At 49.2% G+C, this 20,000-nt stretch overlaps 1 protein-coding gene across 9 annotated transcripts in view; it reads right to left on the bottom strand.

The window, feature by feature from the left end:
- LOC125950398 (mucin-19-like) overlaps positions 1–20,000 on the bottom strand; it is a 180,861-nt gene that overhangs the window by 15,099 nt on the left and 145,762 nt on the right. For 8 of the 9 annotated variants that reach the window (XM_049678348.1, XM_049678354.1, XM_049678356.1 and 5 more), the window contains 4 exons: positions 11,231–11,411; positions 11,011–11,136; positions 9,564–9,709; positions 6,356–7,528 (listed from right to left, as the gene is read on the bottom strand). In XM_049678348.1, coding sequence (XP_049534305.1) covers positions 6,356–7,528; positions 9,564–9,709; positions 11,011–11,136; positions 11,231–11,411 — 1,626 coding nt within the window. The remainder of the gene's footprint in view (positions 1–6,355; positions 7,529–9,563; positions 9,710–11,010; positions 11,137–11,230; positions 11,412–20,000) is intronic. The other variant, XM_049678355.1, reaches the window with a different exon arrangement.

Below are 20,000 nucleotides of genomic sequence, written 5' to 3'. Positions count from 1 at the left end.
ACAGAGATTGATGGAGTTGGACTAACTTTGAACCATACGCTATGGGGATATTCTTTCCGATAGTTTCACCTATTTGAATTTACGCTCCACCACCAAGCTTGCAAGCTGAAAGGTGAAACCTCCAACGTTCCCTCCTTTCTGGTGGAAGATCGCCTGGCGAGCCAGATGTTTATCCATATCTTTTTTGTGTGAGAAGCACACCGAGAGTTGCTTAATCGAGAAAGGAAACGGCGGTAACACGACAAACGCCGTTCAGGCGAAACATATATTTATGCATGCAGCTCGTATATTGCAAAATTATATTCTTCCGGTTGTGCATTGCTAAGACGCTGCAATAACACTTATGCTGGAATGAACATTTATGGCGCGAGAAGCGTATAAATGAATTCGCATTTGGCGGGAATGATCGCACGAAATGTACCTCATTATACGAACGAGGGGGGGCGCGCGCATCGTAATGGGTTCGCGATTTTTAGCAGCCGGCCCGGCCGGGCCAGCCCAGGCCATGCTGCTTGGGATTCGGTACCTATTTTGAGAGCGCCAAACGGAAACAGTGCATGGACACGGATGTTAAAAAAAAAAACAAAAACAACGAAACACAGCCCCGAATTGCACTCAACTTCTTCGCTGACCGCGTCTGTTCATCTGCTGCTCCTGCTAGTGCGGGTGCGAGTGTAATAAATCTTTTTCTGCACAGCAGCACCTCGGAAATCTACTGAACCATGTTTTGCCTCCTATCGCATATAGACAGAAGAAGGCCGGGGAAGGCTACCCGAAGACGAAGGTGGTTTCGCAATGGTTCTGTACTTACTCCGGGGAGGATTCACTGGACCATGGCACGCACATTTGAATGGGAACGCGCCACGGAACACTACCCCTTATTGGAGGCGTGAAGAGGAGAGGAGAGTACGTGAGATAAAATTACGCGAAAAGTGCGCGGACGAATAATTGAAAGATAAAGAGTGCGCGCGCCCAGTTTAAATGTTTAACTGGCCGATAATTGAGACATAACGTTGGCTTTTTTGCAGGCTTCCATTCGGAATTATCACTTTAGTACGGTCGTAAGTTGCGTTCCAATTAACGGGCCCATCATTACCCGTGGTGGAGGGAGCCTTTTTTTGTTGTTAATGAATTACGTGTTTAAAGATTCATCTTTTCGGAGGTACACCATTCCCCCCCCGGGCGGGATAACAAGATACAGGTAAGATACGAGCGCTCTAGTTAATCTAATATTTAGATGATTCTTATTCACATTTCGTTAACCGCAACAAGCAATCTAAAGTTCTGTTTCTTGACTTTAATGGAGCAAGGACTTGTACTTTATCGACTCAACAACTTCTCTGTGAAGACGTATGCGCGCCTGAGTGGCTACTCCAGATCAAGCACCTTATATTCCCGTAACACAACCGAAAGCAATGAAGCAACAAACAAAATAAGATGATCCACGCATTAGGAGATGAATGAATTTTAGGGGGCGAGAAAACGGTTTGGATTCTGCAAACGACCAACGGCTACAACAAATAGTAGCAGGGAGAGAGAGAGAGAGAGTGACAGAGAGATAGAGAGAGCTATACCTGAGACGGAATGGCGTCGCAGTGAGGTGCGCAAACGTCGTAGCGTGTGATGATGATGATGATGGTGACCAGCAGCGGGACCGGTGCTGCCACCAGCAGTGGACACCAGCAACATATTGCTGAACGAATGGCAGCTATGGTTACGGGAATGTCGCGTGGCTGCTGGCAGCGGAGGTGGCGGTGGCGGTGGCCCCATGGGAAAGGTGAGTGGTGCTGGTGGTGGGGGCAACGGGGGCGGTGATGGTGGCACCGCCGTCTGTATACTGATCGTCGACGAGCAGAACGATCCGCTAGACGAGGAGATCGAGCTGGTGTTCGAGTTGGCACTAGCTCCACCCCCACCACCACCACCACCACCACTAACACCATTAGACTCACTGCCACCCCCAGCAACGCCACCGACACCCCCAACGAGCGTATTTGCAATGCTGGCGAGCAGATGGCTGAAGGTGGAGTTGCTACTGCTACTGGCGCCACCATTGCCACCGCTGGCCACCATAAGCATCATCATCGACGACGAAGATGAGCTGCCACCGTGCCGCGTGCTGGCGTAATGGTGAAACTTGCTCATCGAGGCCGAGGGTGACGGTGGTGGCGGGAACATTATCCCGCCACTAGTACTCCCCCCAGCAGTCCCAGTCGTTCCGATCGGGAGCGCGGTGCTCGAGGACGAAGAATTAGCGCCACTACCCGACGTCACTGTGGTGCAAGGAGGGTGCGGGGTGTTAAGGGAAAAAAACGAGGATAGAGTAGGTATGCGGATGTGCGGAACGAGGTCGAAGTGACGTCGAGCCGAGAAGACGTCGTCATTCCGAGCACACACGCAGGGCAATGCAATGCAGTTTTTGTTTGGAAGAGAAGAGAAGAGAGAGAATACAAACACATTGATAGTAGACCATTCCTCACCAAAAACGGTCACCGTCCTCGGTTAAGTTTGCCTAAAGTTGTTTTGGTTTGCCAATTGGGAACAGAAAACTGAAAGCCAAAACGGGAAAAACCGAAAACAGGGAAAATGGACGGCAAAGGGAAACTGAAAATACAACACAAAACGGGATTCTTGTTTGTTTGGAATCGTGTTTTGTGGTGGTGGTGGTCGTGGTGGTAGTGTGGTCAGTTCCAATTTAGATACAAATTTAGATACAAAATTTTGAGGAGGATAAAAGCAGCGCTTTGGTAGGCGAATCAAAACGAACAACTAGAATATATATCTAAAAGCCGGATTTTGGATAAAGAGTTTTGAAATAAGATTCAGATACGAACAGAAAAAACATTTTGAATTTGAACGATAATAACGAATTTGCGATGGGATGGGTTGTGATAGTTATGGTCCGAAAATGATTTTGAAAATTTTCAGCCGATTTTTTGCCATCATTGGCACTGAAATTCGGACACGGCAACGTGTGTGTGTGAGAAATCTTCCACCGCTGTGACGAGATGTTTGTATTATCTATCTCTCTTCGCGACGTTTAACGCGCGACTGACCTTTCCGGTTCGGTGTAGTTCTCTTATGTTACATCTAGGATCACACTTTGCTTGTATACGGTGGATCCTTTTGGAACATTGCGATGCCGATACATTAGAACGGCTGATTATTAGTTAAAAGCAACGTCGTTGTGAGCGCAATTCGATGATACTCAGATCTTAACGGCTAGGATTATGATTAGATGATGGAGTAACGGTGCAATTGCAATCATAATGTGCTATCAAATGGTATAGGGATATGGCATGCTAATGCGAACATCACTATAGAAACAGCGATCGTGCGATCGGTCATGCAGGCATCAGGGAAGAAACAGCAAACTAGCATGAACACACACTGGAACACGCACAGAACACGGAACCAACGATGAAAAGCCAAAACAAATATCATGCATCCGCGATCATGCAGCAGCCGAGGTTGAAGAAGCGTTCAGCGAAGTGTGTGTGTGTGTGTGTGTGTGTGTGTGTGTGCGGACGAAGCGGACAGATCAACCAAGGTGAAGGAGCTGCTGGTCGTTAGAGGACGGAACGAGAAATCGGACCACATCGGAGCAAACATCGAAACGACGAACCCCGTGACCCGTGGGGTAATTATTGATGATCATTGTCGACTGTTGGCTGGCCGCTCCCTGACAGGTCTCGATCTTCACTATCTCCTCCGCGCGCACCAATTATCGGTTGGATTAATGTTCCGACGGTGTACTACGCACACTCCGGACGTTATGCTCCGATGGATAATTATGCAAACAGCAGACTCGGCCTCGCCCCTCGGGCCGCTTTTTCGGTTCTGTCTTTATTAGCGTTATCTCGCTGGAGACGTTGCCGGTGCGTACGCGCGTGTGGGGTCGGAAGTTGTTTACAACTTTACTCGCTAGCAGACGCCACGAGGCGCGAGGCGAGGACCTCCCTCCTTCCCTCAGAAAAACAATCGGGGTGTAAAGGACGGTGACCGTGGCGCAACAACGGATCGCCGAAACGATCGTATCATCGCGTAGACCCTCTTTACATAAACTATTTCGTTGTTTCAGATCGGTATCGGTGGTGCTGAGCGTTTAGGCTTACAAGCGCGCATCGAGCTATGGAATCGAAGAGATATAGAGAAGCAACAACAAAAAAAAACCAACAGAACAAGACAAGAAAACAAAAACACCCGATTGCCTGTGGTCAGCAAAAAAAAAAAAAAAAAAGGAAGTAAAAAACCAACGTACACGCGCTACAGACAATTAATAGTGTAGAGCGACGCGGTACAGAAACAAAAAAAAATGATGGAGGGAGCGAAAGGCCCTACACTAGAGCGCCAGCCGCCCCGCTGTCGGCTACTTTCTCATCAATAATTCATGCTGTTCATATGGTGGCGACGAAGGGGTTGGGTGAGTTAACAAGCGATTTATGGATTTGGCCGACACGGGAGCAGAGGTACAGGTGGTGGTGCTGCTGCTGCTGCCGCTGAAGTAGTAGTATGCTCCTCATGCGAGACCTACACACTGTGTCTGGCCTCTGGCGCAGCAGATAGCGGAGCAATTAAAAAGCTAGAAACAAATTGAAAAATTGAATTCGGAAATCGGAAACGGTGACGACCCCACCACCGAATCCGCCACACTCCGCACACGTATGTGCGGCCACACCATTTTGTCAATTAGTCACGCTTCGCTATGACTAATGTATATTCCGTTTCCGTATTAGAAGCTTCAAGCTTTAGACAACCGACAAGCGCTGGTTGCCCGGGTGTTGTCAACCTGTCCTGGGCGGTGGCGCACAACAACGCCGCGATAAATATGGCGCTGGATAATGAACAGCCGCATCGAGGACACACACACACACACCAGCTAGGCCAGCAAAATTTGCAGCAATGGGTACGGGGGGGTATGAAAATAAGTTTGAATAGGATTCGAAAAGGAGTCCTTCTACGTACAGCGTGACCGTGGCAGCGACGTGCCAGGCGGCACGGCCCCAGGATACCCAACCAATCTGCTCCAAAGGAAAGTCCTCCACCATTTGGGGCGCTCGAAATGAGCAAAATGCTTCAGAATTTTCATTGCCCGAATCCCGAGAAGTGAGACAAGTACCGGGCAAGTGCTCGGCCGGGCGCTAGTTGCTGGCGGCGGTCCAGGGCCTAGAGTGCGCGCGAGTGCCCTTGTGTATTCCCCACCTCCCCGTATTTCGAAACAATTTTCCGGGGCAGAGTAGCCGCAGAGAGGCGCAGCAATAGCAGGACCTCTCTAGAGTTCGTGGCCAGCCAACATTTCGAGGAATCCAACAACAAAAAAAAAACCCGCACTCCATCGTCAACGAACCCACCCAAGGATGCTCACGCGGATGGACCGAACAGATGATGCTGGAGAGTGGGTTGCCAGATGCGCCAAATAAAAATGAAAGATACAAAAAAGGAAAAAGAAACAAATGACCAGAGGAAGCAAGCGTTCATTGCGATACACCGGGTTGCACCGAGAATGGTAGAGCGATACGAGATGATATATTACCGAAATGAGGAGAGCATGAGAGAGAACCGTAAATGAGAACGCTCAACGCAAAACGGGAAAGTGAATCGGTTTTAATGAAAACTCGGTAAAACTGAGGCTGAGGCAACGGTGGAACAGCGATAGAGAACGGTAGTCGTAATTAGGAGTGGAAGAAAATTTGGAAATTTCGTCAAAATAAAAACCCAAACCACGAAAGACAGGCCACAAAAAAGGGAAAATGGGACGCAAAATTTGGAATTTGAACCCGGGATGACATCCCGGCGCTGGAAAGCGTATTGAGTTGTTTGTAGGGAAAAGTAAGCAGCAATAATCAAAGCACACCGAGTCCTGGGATGAGCTGGTTAGTAGAAATTTGGGAAAAATGGAGGAAAAGCAGCCCTCGGTCTCAACGGATCGCAATACACGCGCACACACACACACACAAACACACATGAACAGTGAGAAAGGAGCGAGCGAGCGAGAGAGGAGGGAGATTGGCCACACCACGAAGTAAGCACGTTGCAAGGACAACGCGGCAAAGATTATCGCGGTGCACCAGCGCACACAGACAGACAGGTTAGTTAGGCGCGAAAAGGACCAGAGGCGAAAGAAAGCGAGGTATAAAATTAGAAAAGTGAAACTGAAAATGACATAAAGGTTAAGAAGAATAACAACACCGCAGCGAAGGGGAGAGAGGTTGGGTCGATGGGATCTGCTCGAGATGACACAATGTGGCTAGGTACAAGAGCAAGAGTGGTAGTAGTAATACAAACGGAGTCGATGGGAGGAATGGACGATGGAGGGTAAGCGTAAAAGGAAAAACACTTTCTCTGTGGGCCGTACCATGGTCAGGAGCCGTGGTGGTAGTGGTGGTGGAAGAGGAGGACGACGACGACGACGACGACGATGACGACGATGACGACGATGACGACGATAGCTCAGTGGTAACTGCGATGGTGCTACTGCAGCTGCTACTAGACGTGCTGCTACTGTTGTTGCAGTTGCTACCGATCGACGCGGTAGGCGTATGCTGTACTATGCCGGTACCACCACCAGTCACCAAGTGCGTTGCTGTCGATGCCGCCGGTAGTAACGTTACTGCAGTAGCAGTAGATGTCGCCGCCGCCTGCGAGCCTATAGCTACCGGTGGATGGTGATGGTGGTGATGGTGGTGAAGATGCTGGTGGTGATGGTTTGTAGTTGAGGAAGGATGATGCTGATGATGGGCAGAGGAAGAAGGAGGCAAGGAAGCAACTCCTGAAGGTGGTTGATAGTGACGTTGTGGCTGCTGTTGCTGCTTCGCGAATGAAGGACGACGATAGCCACCGCCAGCGACCGATGGTCCGGGTGAGTGAGCGGTTACACCGAGCCGAGGTGAACCGGAAACGCCACGACCGGACACGGTACCACCACCAGCCCCCGTCGTACCGATGCTCGCGGAAGGAATCAATGGGATGTAGCCATCGGTTGGAGAGCAGGAACCGATGCTAGCGAGCGAGGAGCTGCTGCTGTGGATGGCAGTGGAATGGCGAGTGCCGGCAGCACCGGTAGGAGAAGCGTAACTGGACGCTTGGAACGGTGACGTGGACGTGGAGGGGTTAGCGGAAGCAGCAACAGCGCTCAACGGACCACTCAAAGGAACGATCGTGATGGGACTGACCGCCGGAGTAACGGAACTAGTGTGCACGCTAGTGCTAGCGGCAGTAAGAGTAGCAGCGGAGATGGTAGTAGCAGCAGTAGTAGTAGTAGTAGTAGTAGTAGTAGTAGTGGTGGTAATAGTAGTAGTAATAGAAGTAGTGATACAAGTTGAAGTATAGGTAGAATTGCAGGTGAGAGCGGCAGTGCCATCGAGCGGTTTTTCCGAATTGGGATCCAGATTGGGATTGGGTGCGGTTGCTCTAGAGGTTGAGCCCGACGGCGATCCGGCCAGCACGACCGTGGTGATGCTGGCGGCCGACGACGAGGATTCCGAATTCTGTGCATCCGTGCTTTGGGCACGGAGTTTGCTTTGATCCTCTGGAAGATGCAACAAAATGAACGGATTTTGGTTTATAGTAGGGAACACACGACAGCCCAACGGTGGAGGGGGGAGCGATAAAGGTGGAGCACGGAGGGGGTGTATGGGTGATGCGAAAAGGGACAGTGAGACGGATAAGAATAAGAAAAGAAGAATAGAAAAAAATAGAAGGAGGTGTAAAGATACTGATATCCACAGGATGAAAATCATAATAGACGACACAAGATGATAATGGTATGACGAAGGGCGGCAGATTTTGAGCAGAGTGGACTGGAAACCGCGACCGGAAGACCATTCGTATCGACTTTCTGTCCACTTGTGGACCATGTCCCATCGAAACTAGCTCATTCATTTGCAAGAGAGGAATGGTATATCAATCCAATAATCCTTTGCTTTGACTGAACGAATTCTCAGGTAAGCTTCAACCCTTCAAAACTCGGATTGACTGATCGGTGTATCTTCTTCACAGCAGCGCGAAGGAACGAGAGCAAACACTGTCGAGATTAGTATACATTCTTCTGATAAATAGAACGAGCGAAAGATCACTACTACGCTACAATGTACACAAAGACACACGCTGACTGGCCGGCGGCCACTAGAGTTTAACGAGTTAAAGAAAGGAAGAAAACAAACAAAAAACAAAAACCGGAACATGTACATAGTAAAAGGGCAAGAAACAGAGTGACAAACTCACTAGCTTAACACTAAAGTGGTTAGCTCACAAAAAAAAAATAGAAACAAAATCGGCTACTGACCGCACGAAACAGAGACAACTCCAACCGGGTAAGGGATGAATTATGATTAGAAAACACCACTAAAAACTCTCACACACTCACACAAATCGAGTCAGAGGTAATTCTACATATTCTACGGAAATTCGCCAAAAAGGAACAACGCAACAACACAACAATGGTTGTCCCATTCCCGTGGAGCAAGGAACGGTCGAGCAAACGTGGCAGAAACTAGTGGAAGAAACATGGCTAAGAAGATAACAAAAAAACAATACGGGAAAAACGCAAACTTTCTACCTTCTACGTGAGTGAGGTGAGTGAGAAGTGTATAAATGTACGTAAGTGTGTACGTTCTCTAGAAAACCGAGTTAAAAACAACTACCAGTGGATACTGTCTAATTAGCCAAAGTAGTGTTGGCAGCTGGTATGGTGTGGCTGGAAAACGCAATTGGAAAATCTTTCGTAATGGTGCGCGCGCGGCAGCTAGGGTGCTAGGTAGGTAGCTAGCAAGAGGGGTGGTGATAGCTTGGAGGAGGGTGGAAAAGAACCAAACGGAAAACCAGGATTGGTGGGGGTGGTAAAGACGTGGAACAGATTTCGTTGGTATGAGCCAGAGGAAAATCAAGATTGCAAAGTTCACTTATTGAAAGTCACTTTTCGACATTTACGTGATTCCAAAAGATGGAAACCACGTAACAGGAACGAATATGGAAAATAATACATCAACCGGCACTGCATATCGTAGCGAGAAAAAAGTAAACAGTAAAATTGTTGAACAAAAAGTTAATTCTTAATAGCAATGCAATTGTCAAAAAAGATAGTCAATCATCTAAGAAGAAACTGGAAAAAATAGAAACTCGCTACGCACAAAGGAACAAACGCAAAACATTACAATCATGGAAATGCTTCAAACACGATAATTCTAAGGTAAAACCATTCCAGATAGATAAACTCATTCCGGATAGTAACAGGACAGCGACGCTGCAGTGCACAACGTAGGTAAACAAAAAATAAACCACTAGTGGGAACGATAAAGTGAAAAACGGTTGTTGCAGGTGGGGGTTGGGGAGAAGAGAAAGTGGAAAAAGGAAGAGTAACAATCCGTTGAAGGGAACTGGAGAGGAGGGAAAACAAAAAGAGCGCCCAACCACGGGGCGAATGCTGCCCTGCTCCTCCTCCCACATCTGCGAGCAAAGGTGCGCACCAAACACAAAACATAAATGCGAAAAATACAACAAAAAGAAAAACAGGAAATGGGCTAAAGGAAAATCCGGGCTAAGAGACCCGGTGCGCCACCACTTACCGCTCGACGGTGAACAGTTGATCGGCTTCTGGCCGGAATGAGTCGGGCGACGCAGCAGCATCGACGGTTTCGAGGCGGCATTCGCCGACGATGACCGGGTGCGGATCATGGGACCGAGGTTGTTATCGTCCTTGTTTTTCGCCGACCTACGCGCGTGTTTGGCGGGAGGGATGAGAAGAGCGGACAAAATCAAATGAGAGGTCAGCAGATTTCCGGCTTCGGGGGTCGATTTCGAACTAAACGGGTTTGACGTTGGTTAGCGGTAGCGTCGCCAAGAGCAACCATTAGACGCTGTAAGAAACTGAATCGCCTCTGGGACGTTCGACAAGCTTCTGATAAACAGATCAGACCTATCTTCTCCTACGCACTCTGTTCGCAGCAAGTCAGTGTAACAGGGGCTGAAATACTTCATTACGCGCTTCATTGATGACTGATTGGTTGAGGTTTTGATTTTCCTCAAAAGCGTAGCATCAAAAGGAAAACCCCTTTTTTCACGCTCTACGCTGTGCTGCGCTGATGGTCTCCAATAGTGTTGGCACCGTAGAAGGCTAGTTGCTGTCATCCTCAAAAACATGGTGCGTCATACTTTTCAGGCGCACACATATATACACATCCTATAAAATATGGCTCATGGCGTGTCCAAGGAACGACAAAAAGACAACAAAAAGCAAACAATCCTTTTTTTGCTTTCGAACGGTTTGAATCCTGCTGAACGGCGGCTTCCATGCCATGTTGCGCTTCATCTAACCTGGGACGAGATAACGTTCACGCAACAGGTCGCCGGTAGTCCGATTCATCCGTCTTCTATCCGGTAGGTCTTCCATCTATCCTTCACTTTCGTGCTCGTCCAAGGCCTACGATACCGTCATGGCATTCTTTTCTGGCTTTTCCAAGCAAACTTATTTCACCGATTTTGTTGGAACCTCCTCATCCTGCTCAACATTCGGAGTAACTCTGAAACGGTTAATCTTTCGTTAATCACGCGCACAAACCGCAACCAAATCCAATCCACAGGATTTGGACTTTTCGATCCAGACTCCAGAACCATTTCAACTTTTCGATCCAGACTCCAGACGGAAGCTGTTACTAGTCAAATGATACCAATCATCACCCCGGACGTATCTCTCTCTTGGTGGCTCGACACAAGAAATCTAATTTATCTGATTTCCGTCCGTCTGACTTTGAACCGGAATATGCCCGGTTGCCAGAGCTGGGTTTCTTTGTCACGATAATTTCCCTACGCTGCTTACGTCAAAACGGCACGCGTCAAAAGCGATAATGGACCGCTTGCTTCGATGCCTGCGTTAGATCTTCGATCTCCAGGCCTCGAGATTGAACTTTAGCGATTTCCAAAGGTCACACTGGATTAGGTTGGCAACAGCTGGCGCCACGGTGGTTCTTATCTTATGGGTTTCGCCCACGCCCACCACTCCCACTCTCTACTCACTTCATGATGGTGGTGTGCATGTTTTGCGCGATGATGGAATCCTGCACCTCCATCCATATCTCACCAGCGCCGGTCTTGGAGCTGCGGCCAACCTCGAGGTAAAAGTAGCGCTGAGAAGCGCCGCTCCTGTCGGGGTGGGGAAATAGAACGAACGAGAGAAGAAGAGAAAAAAACTGGTAAAAACTCAATCCATTCCAATCCTGTCGAGGTTCCAACTTACCGTCGTATCGATGCCAGCGAAAATTCGACCACCTCGACGCGCTGGTCGCCAGTGGCCGTCATGGCCGGTCCAATGCGGACCAGCGATAGGATCTTGTCGGTGATGCAGAGCCGATAGTTGCCAAGGATGCCGTAGCTATCGCCCAAACCCTTCCGCTGCACGTACACATCCCAAACGTGTTCTGTAAAAAAGAGAAGAGAGAGAGAGAAAGGATATACCGGATGAGAATTGAATAATCTGGAAAGCTGATGACAATTGGCGGACACACAAAAGGGCTGGGGGTCCCAAAAGTTACAAAACTTCATCCCGATCCCATTCAGGCGGCACTATAAATTATTAGTTGAGGGACACAGATCTCCTGCGTACTAGTCCTGCAAACTATCCTTCCTCCGGCACACCATAACCAGATACACCGCGCTAGGATGTTCATTAAGCCAACAACTAAATGGTTTTTTCATTTACTGAAATTGCTGAAACTGGAAACACACCAAGTCGCCACTGAGGAGGACGACAGAGGGAACGAGGGCGCAAAAAAAACGGAACGTTTTTTTCTCGTAATTTCACTTCGGCAAGTGTCCTCCAGGTTGGTCAATTTCATTTAGCAGTACAGTTCGTTGAGCGCACGTCAGAGTGTGGACTGGGGCCAAAAGCGCATCCTGTGGATTGGATTTTGGTTTGCCATTTTTTTGTTTGTTGTTGACCAAAAAGGTGCGACCTGACACACTCACACACACACACTCTCTCTCTCGGTCTCTGACCGAGGCCGAGGTGCGAAATGTTAAATTAATTACTTAATGGCCCCTACACCTCGTACAAGGGTTACCGATTGTTTTTCTCGCCATGTTACAACAAACAAGCCAAGCAAGCAGAACCAACCCCACCGGGGGGGATAGGGCGCCAAACATTATCCGAAATTTGTCCGATTTACGGCTTTTTAATTTGGCTAAGAGGACATTCCTAGGGGGAGGGGACAGAGTGCTGTTGCCACACCGAACGCTAGTTTTTTTTTTTAATTTTTACTTCAGTAAATGCTTTTGAAATGGAGGTGAAAATCGCACATAAATTGGATTCGCGATTTGTCGCCGGCGTTGGTATGCTTCAAAGGAAGGTCCAAACCTCTTCTAGGAGTGCGCTTGGAGTGAGAGGCGGGCAGGGCTTGACTTGACACCGTTAGCGCAATCCTTCCCCGGGGCTGTGCCTGCGTCACACAACTGTCACAACAAGTTCCAGCTGCATCGCTGAACCCGGGGCCCGCAGTCGCCAGGCGCTGCGACAAACTTCACCTGACACGACGCCTCGAGTCGCGTGGAAAACTCCAACCGAGCACTCGAGTGCTTACGAAGAGGAACTGCGGCGAGCTGTCAACATAATGTGCCTTCTTCGCACACACACCACATATACACTCCAAGCTCCCGGGGGGGCTCTTTCAATAACAAACACTCATAATCCGCAGGCCCATTAGCACACCTGGTACAAGCGGTCCTCGGATCGGATCTTCACCCTCTGTTCGTGTGTCTGTTGTTGTTGCCGTCAATGTTTTAACAACCATTTTCACGCCATTCAAACGACTCCGACGCCGGCGACGATGACGATGATGCTCACTGTCCTAGAGTGTCACACTGTCATGCGTCGGGTCGCGGCGGTGAGGCGGTTGTGGTCTTCCCCCCTTTTTTCAGGCATAATTATGCGCAACTTCCGCACCCCTCTCTTCTCTTCTCTGGTCTGGGGTGGAATCGCCACCATTGCCGAGTCTCGCGCAGCAGTCAAGCGAATGTACTTTTAATGCTTTCTGACTGAGTTGCGATGCACGCGCCACGCCTAATTAATGTGGAAAAACAACAATTTACTCTCCACACGAGCGCCGAACGCCGGACGCCCGAAGACGCTGCTTTCCTCTGCTTTTCTGTCTGTCTGTCTGCGCGCCTGCTTGCCTGCCTGCAGCGCTTACAGATTGTGGGGCACGCGGATTGTAAACGGCGATCAGAGGCGATCCCGCAGCTAACCATCATGCGGAGTGTAAACAGAAGACGTGCACGAGTGTAAAAGGGCTCACTGGCTGGCTGGCTGTTTAATTCGGTTTTCGGTCCAATTAATCGATAATTGGAGATGACAGCGAATTGCATGCTGTGTGTGTGTGTGCGCGCACAACAGCATACAACCAAAGAGTAGAGGAGAAAAAGGGCGTAAAACGCAAGTAAGCCAGAAAAGACGCAGAAGGATCCATCCATCCACCGCGCAGCCCCTTCCCCGGTGGCGGTCGCCCTTGGCGTAACGCAATTGCACGCTTAATTCAATTCAATTAGCGACTAATTAGTTCCACGTGGCCGTGCGCGAGTGTGGACGCGAGACGAACTAGGCTCCGGGTCCGGCTCAACACCCCTTCTACCTTTCCTTCCGCTAAGGTCTAATGGCGGTTCCCTGTGGCGGAGGTGTGCCCGGCGGAAGTGGTCATAGTTCGATTGGTTCCATGCGATGCGCCTCAGCAGTTGACGGCGGACACCACCATCACCACCATCACCGAGAGGCGCTTCTTCATGATTTTCAACAGCTTGTTATCCTCCACGATCGAGGGGGGGAGTGATCTATAGCGAAGGGCCCTTCGCCGGCCCGGGGGGCCGTTAATTGATGCGATGATCTCGTGGAGGGAATCCAGTCGTTCCGTAAGTGATCACAGTATATCACAGAGAACCCCGCAATATCTTTAGGGCAATATCTTTTCCCCTTTCCTATTTGATATTGAATATCGTTTCAAGTAAGCGCACTCCTTAATGGACAAATCATACAACAGCCCACAGAGAGATACCGAGAGAGAGCGAGAGAAGGGCCAATTAGACGAACCGATTCCCCCCGTGCATCGCGCAAACGGCGGCGGATTTTCGCCTTAAGTAAGCGCCTTAATTGAGTTTGATTTTTCCGAGTTCTCATTCTCTCATCTCTTGCGGGGTGCGGCGGCGAAGGCAGCGCGTGCCCAGGCACTGATCCGTTGGATCATTTGGGCAACAGGCAGAACCGGGCACTGATCTCCCCCCTCCTTAACAAGAGCCACGACACTCAATAATCAACGACTCAATACGAGTTGCGGTCCACAAACACCACCATCAGCATCACGATGATGACAGCGAAGGAGACAAAGAGCATAAAGGACTTGTTGCTTTTCCGGGGGCTAGGGGCAGAAGGAGGGACAAAGATTGATGGCAACTCATTTCCTTCTGGCTTCTGGCAGAGCTCACGGAGGACGTGACAATATCCTCCGGAAGTCACGAGACTCCCGAGGCGAGAAGACAAGAAGACACGTCGTCGATGTTAATGCCCCTCCAGTCCGTGAGCGTGTGTGTGTGTGTGTGTGTGTTCCGTGACAAAACAAATCCAGCGACAGGATTATCCTGTGATAACGGAGCCGAGACGATCCACAACCACCACCAGCCTGCCAGCTGGTTATCATGATGATGATCATTCCCATATAATGCCCTCTGGCCAGATCCATTCACGTCAACAACTTCGGATCCACGAATGTGTCATATCCTCCGCGTAGCGGTGAAGGTGAAGAGAGGATGGTGTGCATCACTATAATATGGCCCCCCGTGTGTGTCTGTGTCTGTGTGTGGTGTCTGTTTGTAATGCCATAAACCCCATAAACACATGGATTTTGTCGACATCGTTAGCCGCAACAATGTAGTGTGTTGTTGTGGCGCTGTCCGCTGTCGACGATGATCCGCACCATTCGCCGCCGTGCGCGCGCCCACACTGCAAAATGGCGTGAAATTTAAATAAACTAATAAACAGTAGCCAACCGGCGGGACAGTGTTCCGAGGGACCCATGCACACCAGCCGTAGGTTTGTCATCGCGCATCGTTCGCCTTGTCACTGCTGCTGCGCACCGCCGGCGGATGTTTGCTTTCGTTGACAACTCCGGAGTGGTGGTGCAGGAGGGCAGGATAACACTGTCGACGGGCGACGGCATCACATGCACATGCTAGCAGAGACCGACCCCGCGAGTGATGGTTATGAGCCGTTGCACCACGTGGGTACCACGCGTCTGTCATTGTGCTGCTGCAGATCATGCGCGCGGTTCGTAATACCGTCTGTGCATTTACCAGCAAATGGTGATCCCACTGGCATCGATGGGACTGACAAATGGAAGTGAAATCCTGCTTCGAAAAACGGAAAGGAGATGTCCGACGTCACCATAACAATGTTAACCAATGGGAACCCGGGGGAACAAGGGGTCAACTGCGAACCGAGTTCTTGTGAAGCACTTAACTGTCAGAGTGTGTTTGTGATTCTTCTAGGAAGCACTTCCGTCGTCGAGATGCTTCTTTAGAATGATTCGAACTCGGCGAAATTTCCCGAGTACTTGGACCCCGGGCCCCTTGGGCGCACAAATGTCAACTTACAACACGGCAACACACGCGAGAGAGAAAGAGAGAGAGAGAGAGAGAGAGAGAGAGAGAGAGAGAGAGAGAGAGAGAGAGAGCGAGAGAGAGAGATGAGAGCATTTTGGGCCGCAGCATCATTATTAATTCATTAACCACCGCAATGGAACGTCACACATAGCAGCCGGTCGAAGGAGGCCACACCACAGCATAAATGAAATTGATTCTCTGTAAAACTTCTTTCTCTCGCTCTTGATTAAGAGTCCCTTGAAAACTGTCTCGAGGTCACAACAAGCGGATCGGAAACCCCGGAAATTCCCAGGAGGACTCGGAAGTGACGCTGAACGGAACGGAACTGAACAGTTGACTTCGTCTTGGAACGAAATCCTTAGCGCAGAGCGACGGCAGCAACGATCGATGGATGGGCTAGTAGGCTGGAAAAACGTGGAACGAAAGGCTCCGAGGAAATCCGTTGAGGTCTCTCCTCTGTTTTAGGACCTCTAGAGCCGCACCCCCCGCCGCTGTGTGTGTGTGTATTGTCGTTACACCTATTTTGCGAAACCACTTTCGGTGACCCGGTCAGGTCAAATCCCTTGGGCCTGATACGATCTTCAACTGGGCCACCATCCGGGTCACATACGGAGCATAAATCCACATTTCATGCCGGGTCTGCACACTGCCGCACACACACGCGGAAGGATTCGTTCCTTTTTCCAACCAATTTTCTCTTTTCACTGCGCGCCACCTTCTGGTGAAGAACATCCGGAGGGAATCAATCGACTGAGGCGTCTAGTCGCGCGGTGTACGCCTAACACGCCCAACCACCAACCGGTAAAAGGTTGTTGTTTTCGTGGTTTTTCTTGGGAATTTTTGGTGGAAAATCTGGGGTGCCGGAAAGCCGGATTTCGGGGGCGTTGAAAATGCCAACGTCGTTGACGTGCACGCAGCGGCCCCATAATATCCCCGATCCAGCAGCAGGATATTCCCTGTGCACATCAGAGGGCTGACTTGGCCCGGGGAAGAGGGTAGAGGGACTTACTTTGGTAGCGACCAGCAGCACCGAACGGAAAAAGGGCTCTGTGGGAAGTACCGTAATAAATTTCGATTCAATTATGATCATCATAAATAATAGCAGATTGTGTGTGCGCGCGTGTGTGTTTGTGGCCTTTTCCGTGGGTTGCACGTGTTCCAGCCTCACCGCGGCCAGGTGCGCGCGTATGTGTTAAGATGTCGAAAGTGGAACAACGGAATTGAAGTTTCTGGAGAAGCTCCTTTCCTCCTAGTGATGGCGATGCGCGGTTAAGGATTGCACAACAGAAGGGAATAAAGCAAGAGGTTTTTGAAGCACACCTCGGGCAGTCGCCAGTAAATGTGGTGATTCGCCTGCAACAAGCACCGAAATGGTTATCAGTGCGAGAGTCACCTTGCATCATCGACGATACTTTTACACGTGGATTGCAGAACAATTTCATATTTCATTACGCGGCCGTCAATTGCAAGTCTTTCCATTTACCAGGTGTATGCATATGGAACCGCCTTTTTTTTTGTCAAAAAAACGTTTATTCTGCGAAAATGGAGAAACTCTTATTCTTCAAAGAAATGACAATAGTTAGCTATACATTTTTCTTATCTTTTAGGCAATTTACAGATGGCTCGCAAAAAAAGTTCATCTTTTGTTTCGAACCAATTACAGGTCCTTTTTTTCAAACTTTTGTAAGCTTGTATGGAAGCGCTGCTCGGCCAGTATCTGTCCCAACGCAATTGAGGTCTCGTATAGTCTTCTTGGTCGGTCTTCCGCGGTGTGGCGGAGCATTTTCATCGAGCAAAATCGGTCTGTATTATCGATATTCCGGTCGATTTATGCGGCTTTCATGGTCTGAAATCGATAGTGTGTTGCTGCTTGTATAGCTCACTAATAACCGTTTCACCCAATACGGCATGCAATTCGTTCTGTTCTAACGTTTTTTGTGGTTTTCTCGAGATTCTCGCTTGTCACATCAAAATCGCCATTTTTAATTTTTAAAACCACACTTTGCACTGTGTTTCATCAAGGGCATGCTCTCCGTAAGCTTCAATAAGCATTTGATGCGATTCTGTCGCCTATTTTTGAAAAGTGGAAGCAGAAAATGAACGATGTGTTCGCATTTTGCAGTTTTTAGGGACGGAACTTGCCATTTTGTACACATTGAAAATATTGGTTGTAGTGTGAATTTAGAACTATTGCGCACCGATTTTGATTAACAGATGCCGAACGAACAAAAAGAAACATTGAGAACGGTTCTACAGTTGTATTTGGCGTAGATATAGTTATAAGAACACGGAGAGCGGTTTTATATGCATACACCTGGTAGTTCATAGTATTCCAAATGTTCCTGCCCATTTTTGGCACTAGTTTAGTTTGAGTATATATGTCAAAAGAACGTTTCTAAAGTGGTTACACACTATTGGTGTAAATAGTGCAATAAAGTTCCAAGTTAAGTTATGCGAATACATTCGAATATTAAGTATCCAATTTAATCGGTTTAAGAACTAGAGGATACACTACGATCATTTCTTGTGCCTCGATAAAGATATGAATGAGCTGCAATTGGTTAGCATCGGACACGTACACACACACACACACACAACATCCAGATGATTGTCCAATTTACCGGCACCTATCACCCAAAATCGTCATTATCATCATCATCCTGCTAACCATCATCATCAGATGTAATTACGCTGGGGCGCTGGTTTGTAATAGCAGGAACTGGCAGGAACACATGTCCCGATCTGTTCCAGATTAAGCTCGCCGAGGTCTAGCAACGGCCGACACCCACTTCCGCGTGAACTCAATATCGAACACCAACATCCTCTAATGGTGCAACGTCACGAACCGAGAACTGAGAAGTGTTCTGCCGCTTCCCACTGCACCAACTGCTGCTGCTGCTGTTGTAGGCCTTCCCGAGGTTCTCCACTCCGAAGGAGGTGCACTGAGAACAAGGAAAGCACCGCGCGCCCTCCTCAAAAAAAAACTCATCAAGCTTGGGTTATTAAGAAATTTCAAATACTTCTCTCCCCACGCTCACGTTCTTATCCCTATATTCCCTGTAACGGTGCCGGTTCCGCGATGCAACCGGTGCGCCGTTTGTAACCAACACTACACCAAGCGACGGTCCAATACTGGCCACAAACCATGGCATGGCATGGCAATGGTGGGGGCATCATGTGCGTGATTTACTGCAGTTTGGATGATTTATGTTTGCTTTTTGCGGTTAAAGGCAAACACACACACGCACACACGAACTCCCTTACCTGTATGTCAAAAAAAGGGGAAGGAGGTCCGGTTGAGAACGGAAGCAAAATGGCTTTTCCCTAATTTGAGAAAATTGTTTTCCGCCAATTTGGAAACCGCCGATAGCGCCTCCGAAACCGGGACGGGGGGATTATTCTCGAGGTTTAGTTTTTTTGTTTTTTTTTTGTTTTTTGCTATTTGCGAGAATTCTATTTATTTCTTCGAGCATAGTTTTAATGTACTCTCCCATACCCCTGCTTCCCTCTACAAACGGACTCTCTTCCCTCTCCACATAAGGAGCAAAAAGGAGTGGTTCCGGGGTTTTCGCGATAAAATTGGAGCCAATTGACGATGCATTCTAATTCGGTCTAGAGCGGGGAGCCGTCTCCTTCCCGTCCATCGTGCCGCCGCCGTCTTCACCACGCGAGTCGAGCTCAATTAGACTCAATTTAGGCGCTCGGCATTCGGCCGGTCGGAGTCCGATAAATGTAATTTTGGTTTATTCCTTCCAATTACCGGCGGGGCGCTGCACCGTTTCTCCCCTTTGGAACTCTGCAGCATTATTATTGTCGATGTAAAGGGGAAAGATCCGTCCAGGTGGCGCCTTCCAAATATGGCAATACCAGGGACGACTCTCTCTCCTTCCACCACTCCTTCCATCATATAGCCGCCGCCATCGTTTTCCTGGGTTTTTTGCGTACTGGAAAATCCCGCTGCAAACTCGATCCGATAACTCGTGGCGATGTTGGCGCTGGCCACCACACGTCAACGAGTGGCTGATCTGCGAGCAGCCTTACCGCCAGAAACGTGTGCCACGCGTCGAAAGCCCCTCCTCCTAAGCTATGCTGCTACAGCAGCAGCAGCAGCAGCAGCAGCAGGAGGCGATGCCGTCCAGTCGCTGGACACTTCGCATTCCTCCCTGCTGGCAGCAGCGGACGCCCTCGCCGCACTCGCCGAGTGACACTAATGTCAGGCGCCGATACAAGCGTTCCCTCCTTTCCATCCTACCCGCGTTGTCCACACAAAACACGGAGCGCGATAGGCGACCAACGCTAGGTCCCGGTCCCTGTTGTTCGTCGTCGTCGTCGTCGTCTGGCTCGTCCGGTCAGACCAAACATAGACG

The sequence above is a fragment of the Anopheles darlingi genome, chromosome 2 (genome assembly GCF_943734745.1).
Source record: "Anopheles darlingi chromosome 2, idAnoDarlMG_H_01, whole genome shotgun sequence".
NCBI lineage: Eukaryota > Metazoa > Arthropoda > Insecta > Diptera > Culicidae > Anopheles > Anopheles darlingi.
This window is presented reverse-complemented; position numbering and strand designations above follow the sequence as displayed.